This window comes from Myodes glareolus, chromosome 7 (assembly GCF_982192425.1).
Source record: "Myodes glareolus chromosome 7, mMyoGla1.1, whole genome shotgun sequence".
NCBI classification, from domain to species: Eukaryota; Metazoa; Chordata; class Mammalia; order Rodentia; family Cricetidae; genus Myodes; species Myodes glareolus.
The window spans coordinates 328,030-340,360 of record NC_142032.1 but is presented as its reverse complement, the minus strand read 5'-3'; the positions used below and the strand labels follow the sequence as shown (position 1 = coordinate 340,360).

General features: G+C 33.3%; 1 protein-coding gene and 1 pseudogene across 1 annotated transcript; both read right to left on the bottom strand.

Moving 5' to 3' along the window:
• Positions 1–1,709: 1,709 nt before the first annotated feature.
• LOC125393389 (olfactory receptor 4C15-like) lies at positions 1,710–2,642 on the bottom strand. The gene has a single exon (XM_048423845.3). The coding sequence runs from the start codon at positions 2,640–2,642 to the stop codon at positions 1,710–1,712; it is 933 nt and encodes a 310-aa protein (XP_048279802.3).
• Positions 2,643–6,490: 3,848 nt separating this feature from the next.
• Positions 6,491–9,076, bottom strand: LOC148121276 (olfactory receptor 4A5-like; annotated as a pseudogene).
• Positions 9,077–12,331: the final 3,255 nt, after the last annotated feature.

Genomic DNA, 12,331 nt, shown 5'->3' with positions numbered 1-12,331 from the left:
TTATAACCAAATTACAAAAAATAATATCAGAAATTAAAAATCTATTATTTAGAAGAGCTTGATAAGTGATGAACTTACACATAAAGTAGAAAAATGTAAGCAATTATGTTGTTTTAAAAATGAATGGAACAAGAGAACAATGTGTCAAGGAAAATGAGCCACTTCACAACTCAAAACCTACTTTAGTTTTATCTGAAATGTGAGTGAAAGAGAGAAGAAATAAGAAATACAAGCAAGTAAAAAAAACACTAAGAATGAGAAGGAGAAAATGTAAGGAGGGATCAGAGTAATAAAAGAGAGGGATATGATCAAACACAATATGTGTGTGTGTGGAAATGTTATATATGAACTCTTGATTACACAGCTAAAAAACCCTAAAAGCATGAAGAAAAAGCCCTTCAGAATATCCATGGTTGGTTATAAACATCTGACTCTGTTGAAATGGAAATGTTTTACCCAGATAACAATTTAAAACTTAATAACTTATGAGATTCCCCAAAAGATGACAACAAATAAAATAATTTCTGTCATTTACTTTATTCTTAGGGAGGAAAATTATACAATAGTGAGGATAAGTCACACCCAAAAGATTTTAACATTGAGTCTACAGGAAAACAACTACAAAGTAATAAGAATATGGATGATGGAAAGAAAGTCCCAAGACCAGGATAGCCTCATCAGAATACTTAGTTCATGACAGAAGAGCAACTAAGGACTTGAAAATGGTCATATAATGGTCAATGAACATGACTATGAAAATATGAAAGACTAAGGAAAGAACAGAATGATTTATTTATTGTCAGAACACTCAACCTTGTTCTCCTTACTGTTTCAGTAATATTGGAACTAGAAGAATTTGAAATATAGCAACAATACAAGTATTTTAATTCAATAGCATCTCTAGAATTTTTCTGAGCTATTTTTTTTATAAGGGAAGCTCATTGACAAACACTTGTAGTCACTTTCTACTTCCTGTCCCATGCTGACTGCCATAAAATATCACTCAATCCAAAAAAAGAAAATATGTACATATTGGAATGGACAAACCAAGTATTATCTTTCAAGATATCAAGACGTGATTCAAATTTTCTGCCAAACAGCAAAGAGCTCCAGGGAAATGATTGGTGTACAAAGATAATGGGCCAGGCAGTAATTCAATTAATACAATTTCTATATGATTATTTTGGGTGTAAGCTAGTTGGGCGAGACAGAACAAGGGGCCCAAGCTATCTACAACAAATGATGAAGTCATAAGAGACAGGGACCAACAGTAGTTCTATAGTGACTCTCCTGTCCTTTCTAAATTATGACTGTTACTGAGATCAAAATTATAAACTCAGTTCTATTTATATAGATTGAACAAATTTTTATACAAACGTCTATGACATTTTGAATTTCAGAATTTTGAAAACATGAAGTTGATAGTCAACACTGTAGCTATAATTTTGATTCATTATTTTTTATTAATAGATCCTAACTACTGAATTCAATTTTCTTTAATTTACTAGTGGTTATTTGCTACTCTGTGGACATAGCCAATAAACAAGGAATAACAGCATTTTAGGACCCACAAAATAATGCCAATTCTGGAGAAGTGTCTTTACTCATTACAGGTAAAAATCATACTCTAGTTTTTATTTGAAATACTTTTTATTATTTTTCTGTTTATATTAATTTTGATAAAGTGTAACTTTTTCTAACTTTTCATCTTAAAACACTACCAATCTCTTCCATACTTTCGACATGGCATTTTTCATGTCCTTATTCCTAAAAGTATAAATAATAGGATTAAGCAAGGGGGATAACATAGTGTAAAATAATGCTATCATTTTGTCAAAGGAGGAGGATGTGTGAGGCCTTGCATATATAAATATACATGGGACAAAGAACAAGACCACTACAGCAATATGGGACCCACAAGTAGACAAAGCTTTCCATCGTCCTTCAGAACTGTGGAATCTCAGAGAGAGCAAAATAAAGCCATAAGAGACAAGCAACAAGAAGAAGACTATGATGCAGATAAACCCACTGTTGGCAACCACCAAAAGGCCAAAGACATGGGTGTCAGTGCAGGCAAGCTCCAGTAATGGGAATAAGTCACACATGAAGTGATCAATGACATTGGGTCCACAGAAGGGGAGCTGCAAAGTGAAGAGAATTTGTACAGTAGAATGTAAAAAACCTCCCGCCCAGGCCAACCCTACCAGAATGCCACAGAGCCTCCAGGTCATAATGGAAGAGTAGTGTAAAGGTTTGCATATGGCCACATAGCGGTCATAGGCCATGGCTGTCAGAACAATCATCTCAGTCCCACCAAAGAAGTGTTCAGCAAAAAGCTGTATCATGCATCCTTCAAAGGAGATGGATTTTCTCTCATAGAGAGAATCCACAGTCATTTTGGGTGTCATGGTAGAGGAGAAGCTTGCATCCAGTAAAGAAAGGAAAGTCAGAAAGAAATACATGGGGGAGCCCAGCAGTGTGGGGCTACAGACAATGGTCACCACAATCATCATGTTGCTCCCAATAGTTGCAATGTAAACAAGCAAGCATATGATAAATATCAGTTTTTGAATATTTGGATTTTGTGAAAGACCCAGAAAGACAAACTCAGGTACAAAACTCTGGTTTTCCATGGTTTCCATGTAAAAAATGAATTCTCAATACAGAGCATATAATTTGGCAATGATGATAAACATTTGCTTCGCTCCAGTTTACAGTATTGCAGAAACCAATAATTTACTAAGGCCAGTTCTAAAATTTCTTTCAGTGCTTTGATTTCACTGAGAATGATAAAAGAAAAAAAACAGAATAATTTTCAGGGTGATAGATGAAGATAAGTAAGATTGAGCAGAGATTAATTATCCAATACTTAAAATGTAGAGCTCTCTACACACAGGGAAGGAAACAGCTACATGTTGTGAAGAAAAAATGTACAGGTATAAAATATGTGCTTAGTTCCTACGATTATGATGATATGTCAGAATTCAAAGCACAACAATGTTTTCTATGGTAATTGTCTATTATCAAGCTGAGTTATTAAGTAATCCAGTAAAATGCTTTACTCACCGAAGATTTTTCATTCATTTCCATCAGTGCACATAGATGAAAAGATACTGTTTTATACACAAATTACTGAGGTATCAGTCAAGGAGCACATGTTTGTGAATATATTTACATCTTCATACCTCTTTGTTAAAAACAGGTAAACAAAAGAATAGTATTTATTGTAGAAGTTAAAAATAATCCTAGTGAGTAAATTCTACTTGAAGTTAAAAATTATTTCATGATAGATAAAACTAATAAATATTCAAAATGTGCATTACTTTCTGTCTTCAGTTCTCAAGTTCATTTCTCCTCGGTGTCTGTACTATGAATTCCAGAACTACTTACAAACTATCCCCAAGTAACAGAAGGATTAAACAAACTTCAAATGATCATGGCATAAACCAACAGTTATTTCTCATCAAGGAAGGCATGCCAATGCATGACTCATGGTCCAGCTAGTGCAGCATGGGGCTAAAGCAGGAAAGAGAATGGGGAGAAATGAGTCAGAAAATAATTTCCTGGCTCTTTTGGACCTGCCCAATACAGGATTAACTATTTGTTCTGTAACTTGGAGCAGATTACTTAAACTTCTAAAAATGCTCACAGCCTCACATGACATTTCTGTGTTTGAACTTGATAAGAATGTCTCTCAACTGGTTCTTAAGAGAACAGGTAAACATGAGATCATGAACACAAGCAGAATATCAAGAGAAAAAAGGTGTCAGAAAACACTCCACAGTCAAAAGAATGACATTTTAATGCTCGTTCCAGCTATACTGTCACCAACAGTGTTTAAAATTTTACTATAGTCTTCTTATATGTTTAAAAATAAACAAAAAAGAACTAAGCCAATCACAGTGATGAATACATATATTTTGAAATGCATTACAATTTTTGAGATTATAATATAGTTACATTTACAGTTTCCCTTACCTTTCCTCCTTCCAAACTCTCCCATACACCACTCTTTCCTTTCTTTCAAATTCAAGCCTTTCTGTTACTTAATTGTTATTACATGCATATTCATAAAGGGATAGACACATATTCCTTTGTAAATATATACACACAGATAAAATATATATGTTTCAGTCTTGATAATATTGCTCAAATATGTTTTCAGGGATGAGAATTTAGTATTGGATAACCAATTTGTGTGCTCTTCCCTTGGGAAGACTATTTCTCCCACTCTCAACGTTCTTGAGTAGAATTGGTGCCTTGTGGACGTTTTTCTGTCCATTTTGGCACACATTTATTGGCATCATCATTGTTTAGCTCAAGTTTAAGCAATAATGTTGGGAGAATTTGTTTAAGGAAGTAGACACAATCAATCTGTGCTAGAAGACACAATCAATCGCACACAAAATCTCCAAACCTCTGATCTTACAACCTTTCCTTCTGCTTTTCAGAAAGGTACCCTAAGCTTTAGGTGTGTATATATAGTGTTCTATTGTGGTCCTTGTCTTTTGAAAAATAAGTTTCCTTGATGAGGAGTGAAGAATACTTAAATAAATTTGCATAGTCACTAACAAAAATGTATCATGTATCCTTCGTCTGCAGATAAAAATTTGACACTGTGCTCAGATCTAGATCAAAATGACATGGGACATTGGAAGGAAGACAAAACTTACATTAATTGATTAATTCTTACTGCCTATATCCTTAGAGAGCTTTCTCAATTAAGTTATTCAAAATAAAAATTAATTAAAAAACTTAATTTCTATTATGAAATACCTTGCAATGCCAGATTGTTCATGTAGCAGCTCTGGTCTTTAAGCAAATTAAGGTACTTCTATATTCTCTAACCTGAAATGGAGAAAACAAAACATATCAAGGTCAGAGTCTACCAGACAGTTAATTTAATTGCATTTTGCAAAACATGTATCAACGGTGATAGAAAATATTGATTTCAACATGATTTTAAGCAAAATACATGTAAAAAAAATTTATAAGGATAGTAATAAAATGTGTCCTTTAAAAATTATGCAAATTTTAATTATAAATCTTAAAATGACAGCAAAAGTGGTTCATTCATTTAATTATTTTATAAAACATATGAATAATAATTTTGAAAGTGTAAACAATTTTGGAATTTTTATATTAATAACCTCAGCCCTAAAATATTACTAAAAAGGTAAAATGAATTAGGGAAACAATATAACAGAAGACAGTCAACTATTGATCCTAACAAAAGGGAGAGCTGCCTAAAATAAGCCTAGAGGGATGTTTGTGTGAATCAAGCATTAATTCCTCACCTACCTAGGTCAGAATGTTCCTTTACATGACAGTCTGGGAACTATGTCCCCTTTAGATTTTGAAACAATCTCTCAGCTTTTATTGATAGTGGATTTTAGCTAGGCTTGCAAAGAAGCAAACAATACGGAAAAAGCTATAGGTGAGATACTGAAAAAAGTAACTTCTCCACTGAAGAAGTCTCTTTATGATGGATATGTTTATCATAACATCACTTTGTAGACTTTGAATATAATATTTATTTAAAAGCAAGAATACAGAGCAAAACCACATCAAAGCATCAGTGCAATGTTTCATGTTGCAATTATAATAATGTTATCTTTTTTGGCTTGTGATGTGCCAAAATCGATAAAAACTGAGAACAAATTCAGTAGTTTATTTTTAAAAATATTACAAAATTAAATTTTGATTATGCCAAAATAAGTTACTTTTAAGTATCTAAGTGAAATGTTGAAGCATTTTCATGTTATTTATACATAAGCACTTTGATAAATTCTTTACCAACATGAAGACATAACTATTTTTTGAAATATAAATATTAAATATGTTATTTGATAATGAATCTTATAAAAATATATGTCCACATTGGGTCTTCAAAACTAGAATCCTGTTGCAGCAGCAGCATAGGATAAGTTGAAAGTGTTGACCGCTGGTGTCAACAGCTAGGCACCTGCTATCTAAGCACTCAGAAATAAAACAGCTAAGAACTGACATAAGGTAGGGGGAACCCTCTTAAAGCAATGCATATGACACAGCCACAAAATTCACTATACTGATAGATTACTGCACAATTGCTATATCAAAATCTTTTCTTTTAGTCCCAGAAATTTGTATATCACTCTAATTCTTTTCTCATGAATGTGGGTTATTTGAAATTCCCCCACTGACTTTTTTATATTGTTAATTCAATACTACCTGAAAAAATAAAGTTCAAGGTGATATTCTTCTATTCCTGCTTATAATATGAAATAATTCCGTAACCATTTTCATCTTTTAAACATTCTCTTGTCTTAACCATTAAAGTCTAAGGCCTGCCTTGATCACAATATCAAACTAAAAATTTGTTTTTCATTTCAATGATTTTGTATACTTTAAACCATGCCTACATGAGCAAGGGACAGTATCCCTTTTTAGAATTCATACCTGGTTTTCAATATACAGCTAATAACATATTCAATGAGGAAACAGCCTCATTTTATATTGTTAGTGTTTTACACCATAGCTTTTTTATAGAATTTTTCATTTCTGAATTTCTCAAGTTATATATCAATGGATTCAGCATGGGACTTACAACTGTATAAAACACAGCAATATATTTATCAACAGGAAAGTTGGAAACAGGCCTGGCATATAGGAAAATACAATGAGCAGAAAAGCAGACAACCGCCATAATGTGAGAACTGCAGGTGGACAAGGCTTTGCGCCTCCCTTCCTGACTGTGAGTCTTAAGAGAGTTTAGAATGATTCCATAAGAGACTAAGAGAAAGGAGAAAATTCCTACATGATTACTCCACCATTAGCAATAACAGTAATGCCCAGGAAGTAGATGTCAGTGCATGCAAGTTCCAATAAGGGATTCATGTCACACATAAAGTGATCAATAACATTGGGACCACAAAAAGGAAGTTTATACACAGTCAGAACTTGAATCAGAGGGTGCACCATGCCCCCAACTCCAGCTACCAACAACAGGAGGATGCAAACCTGTCGGTTCATAATAGTCAAATAGTGCAGTGGCTTACAGATGGCTACATACCGATCATAGGCCATGAATATCAGAAGTAAGACCTCAACACCACCAAATAAGTGCTCTATGAAGAGCTGGACCATGCAAGCTTTGAAGGATATTTTATATTATATAATAAATAATAATAATAATAATAATAATTAATAATAATATAATAAATCTATAATCAAATTTGGATAGATTGTATTGCAATAAAAAGCATCCAGGAGTAACAGACAGCGAAGAAAGAAGTACATTTGGTGAGTCTAAAGAAGGGCTGACAATTACTGTCACTGTAATGAGCAGGTTTCCCAGTGTTGTCATAATGTAGATGAGTGAAAACAGGACAAATAATGCTTTTGCCCAGCGGGATCTTGAGTGAGGCCCATGAAAATAAATTCTGTGACATTGTTGCTCTCTCTCACTGAACTTTTTAGGTTGGTTTCAGAGATGAGATGTCAAAACAAGATGTGTCCTGAAGTATGTGTGTGGCCATGAATTTCTTTCAACATGAAAACACAGTCTCTATATTTTACAACGGTGAAATTAAGTAGAAATTTAGTGAATGAGCAGTAATGGGTTCCTCTTTCAAAAATCCCAATGTACCTCCTGTTGATGATTCTATTCCTCCTTGGATATGTTAATCATGCCTGCAAGTACAAGGGTTTAAGTCTCAATATATCTCTATACTACACTCATGTACTTGGACTTCTTACTTAAAATAATGTTAATTTTTGCAAACGTGTAAGAAATGTTAAAAAAGGGCACCCACTTTTCAGAAATGTATTCTTTATGATGTCAACAGTCTTCAATATGGGGATGAAGAGATGGCTCAATGATTAAGAGCACTATATTTTCTTAATGATGACCGTAGTTCAATTCCCCAGCACCCACATGGCAGGGCATAAGTGATTGTAAATCCAGTTCCTGGGTGATCTGACACCCTCACACTATTGCACATATAATAAAGTTAAGTAAATTGCAAAAAATTCTTCCTGATTCACAACCATCTGGAAGTCTAGTCCCTGCGAGTCCAGTGTTTTCTTCTGATCTATATGTGGATCAGGCATGCATATTGCACATAAATATACGCAAACAAACACATAAATTAAGTATTTTCAGTCAGTATATCAATTAATATAGAGTCATTGATGAAGCTGTTGTTCTGTAGAGAATATATTTAAAGCATCATCTTGGTATCTATGAGCACCCAGCACATCATTGCTGTTGTATTAATAGACACCTGCATGCACTTCTCAAAGTTTTGCAACCTTTATAATCCTATCACTAAATTTAAAGGGAGACTTTATGTTGTGTCTTGTAGCTACATAACTATTTAGCACACTGGTGTTTTACAGAATTAGCTTGTCTACTTTAGATATATCAATTTTACCTATCCATTCTACCTATCCTTAGACCCCATTCCTAACACATTATGTTTACTTGAGTCAGTATCATTTAACTGGTCTTTTATAACCCATTACTGTAACAAACTGTCTGTCAAAGCTACTTTACTATTAGAAATATTGGAAATACTTAATGAAAGGAAAGAATGTAAAAACTGAAAAGGGGAAGAGTGAATTATTCATATATATATGTTTTTTTTTTCAAACTGAAATTCAGTGTTCAGGTTCCCCAAACCACCATACTAAAGAGGAAACTCTACATTTAGTGAAAGTAAAAGTGGTTCTCATCATTTTCTAAATATAATTACAAATTTGCCTATTTTCATACTGAAAATCCAAAAGATTCAAAGGCACATAGTCAAAATCATTTCCAGGACATTATCCAAAGAGCAGTAGTGAAGCCTTATCTCTATCTATTCAGGCTATGTTTTTTCTTTTTCAGATATACAGAATTCTGAAAATATTTGCAAGCTTATTAAATGAATCATATTCAGAGAGGTCTTTGGTCACTTGCTACAAATTTATGCCATTACTGGTGAATAATATGGACTCTGGTGCCATGTGGCTTATGTTATAATTTTAGGTTCATTTCTTTGCTATGAAGTTAATATTGGCCCATATGATACAATTCTCTGTACCTTGAATTCATTTTTACCACTGGAATATGCTTAGATATACATTCCCTAATACTTTACCATTGTTGTTTTTGGTGGTGGTGGGAATATATATATATATTATATAATTTTATAATATATAGTGATCCTAAAGTACTTATCCTGATAAAATCTACATAGAAGGTAACAGTTATCAATGCTTTTGAGTAGCTCTTGTGACCAAGGAGAATAAATCATCCTAATAAGATGATTGTCATGGACCAGGATGTGTGTGTGTGTGCTGTGTACACACACATGTGTGCATAACATATATATTATTACATATATATTATAGTATATATTAAAATTCATGAATACGCGTTGAGGTATCAGTTAAATTATAAGCCTCAGGAATTATCTATGGCATTATATACAAAATCTAGCAATATTTTCCTATACAAGAAATGTACCTTGTCTAGAAGTGAGAGTGAGACAGGACAAGCTAAGCAAGAATCAGAGCTTTATTTAGAAGCTGACTATGATACTCCTGTGTGCATCATTCCCACTACTGCAAGCATAAGATTCAGTAGATCTGCATTTGCAGAATCTACAGGCTGAAAACATCACATCTATTGAATGATGTGAGTTAAAATATTCTGTATCCAATATTTATGCTTTTACATCTCACCTTATACAATCTTGGTGCTTCTTTAAGAATCACTGCTGTATTTCACTAGGACAAATCTACTATTACTCAGTTTAACATTTCCATAATATTGCAAAAAATGTTATTAAACTTTATGCTATATGGTAAAATGTAAGTTTTTGAGGATTTATGAAAATTCTATATGAGTGATACTATACTATCAATAAAAGCATCACACATTTCTAGATTTATAATAATTTATATTTTAAGATCATCAAATATGTTAAAATTTTTGTGAGTCTAGATGACAGTAAAAGTAGCATTCTCTAATCATGGATTTTCCTCTGTATATGTCTAACAGCTTTAAGTTATCATTTTAAAATTCAAACATAAAATCTCATAGGAAGGCTTTAGAATGTAAATAAATACAATTTGTTTCGTTATACTCTAATGTACTCTAAAAACATAATGTATTTTTGTTCGATAACATTCTATAAAAAATGTAATACACTTGAATCAATGTAAAAATAAATAGATAAAAAAATAGATAGATAGGTAGATATAACTTATTTTGCTATCCATGTAACAAATAAGTGCTATTTTCTAATGTGGTTAACAATCAGGTCATAACATAAAAGCAGACATACTATATTTGCTCTGATTTATTTCTGGTTTTTCCATTTCAGATATCTCTGCAGGGACTGTCTCATAATCAATGTATTAGTTGTATTTCATGTATTACAAATACTTACCTACTGTGCCTTTTTCAATGGCTCAAGAACTCACATACTGAATTTCTTTTTGGAGGAGAAAGTAATTGTCTCTTTTACTGAGAATAAATGCAGTAGATAAAGTTGTTAATATTCTTATAAAAACATATAAGTAACTTTAAATATAATATCAACACTTGTTGTACAAGGCTAATTTCACATTCTTTCCTTCTCTGAAATAATTTTGTAGAAAAATAAAGATGCTATGATTTACATGATGATGTATGAAATTGGCCTAATTTGTGCAAATAAAAGTTTCCAACCCCATTTTAAAGATACTAGTAAGCAAAAGATTAAAAAAATGCTAACATCAGTTCTGTGAATTTTTCTTTTTGTAATAAAGTATGGGAATAACAAAAAGGATTTCACATTAAGCATTTACAATAACTTCCATGTGACTCTGCACTATGGTTCTGTGCTACAGTAGGCTGTCTGTGATTTACCCCATAGATACAACAATGTTGCCATTTTCTCCTAAGGAGAGGAAGCTGCCTTCAGTCTTTTTCCAAGTCCAATTGAATCTTTACAATGTGTTCCTCACCTTTCTTAAATTATACCCCCATATATATCCACAGATTCATATCCAAGCAACTGAGATTATCCATGAATGTATAAGAATATATAATGGACTCTAAGGTCATCATAAATTATTTGTTAAAATATTGTATCAAATTTAAAGAAATCTCTCTTGGAAAGGTTTCTTTTCTTGATAATCTCTAGAGAGAAAATACTTGATTAGCACAACAAATGTAGTTAATCTTCAAGTGACATGGACTTTACTATGAAAAGAACAATCCCAAAATAACACTATTACTACTAACAGTTATTGTTACAAAATACTTAGATAAGGCAGATCATGTGAACCAGTGTAAAGATGGAGTCATCCCTATCCCATTGCCTACCCACACCCCAGTAGAACACTGTCTTATTCTAACAGTGAAAGAACCTATCCAAGAATCTTTGAGATTTAAAACTTCAGAATCTGTTGCAGTTGACATCAAAATTGTTGAAAAACCAACTAAGCATAGTTCTGTACATTTGAACAGAGTTAAGGCATTTAATTTATGTCATTATCTCTGCAGAGCTATAGTGATTCATTTGATTCCTTATTCTAATCCATTGTTAGTGGAATAACTTTTCCTGTCCACAAGAAATCAATTACTACAGTGTCTAGAGCTTCCAATGTTGTCTCTGTAATTGTTGACATTCAGTCCACTGGGTACATTAGTTGTAAATGGATCTTCTTTGTCACAAAAGCCTCATAGACACCACTAAAAATTAACTATTTCAGAATATAGATGAATTTAACAAACTCCAAGATGTATATCTTACGACTAATCAACAGGTATTTACTAGAAAATTATATACATTGAAAACTCAGTGTGGACTCTATAGAAACCTTGCAGATGGGAAGAGGACTAGGTAGGCTGCTTGCCTCCCAAACTTTCCCAATCTCTTACTGTCTCTGTATCCACCCACCCTACCCACAGTCCCTTGCCTTCCTACTTGCCATGTACCAGCTTCCAACAAAGGCAGAAACTTTGAGTTCTAACAAAGTTGAAGCAGACTGGGTAAATCTGGATAGACTGCTCTCCCACCAAATTCCCCCACTCTCTCAACCTCTGTCCATCCTAATCCCAGTCTCTCATCCTCCTAGTTGTCATACCCCAGGCACTAACTCGGGCTGAGACTCTCTGCACTACTAGAGACTACAAAGACTGGGAGAAGTTCAGGCCTGCCCACCAAACTCCCTTACTATCTCACTATTTCAGCATCTCCCCACAATATCCCCTCAGTCCCATACCTTCCTAGTAGCCTTGCTCCAGCCTCCAACTGGGGTGGAGACTCCCTACTCTACTAGACACCAAGCAAACTAGAAGTTGAGTCATGCCGCC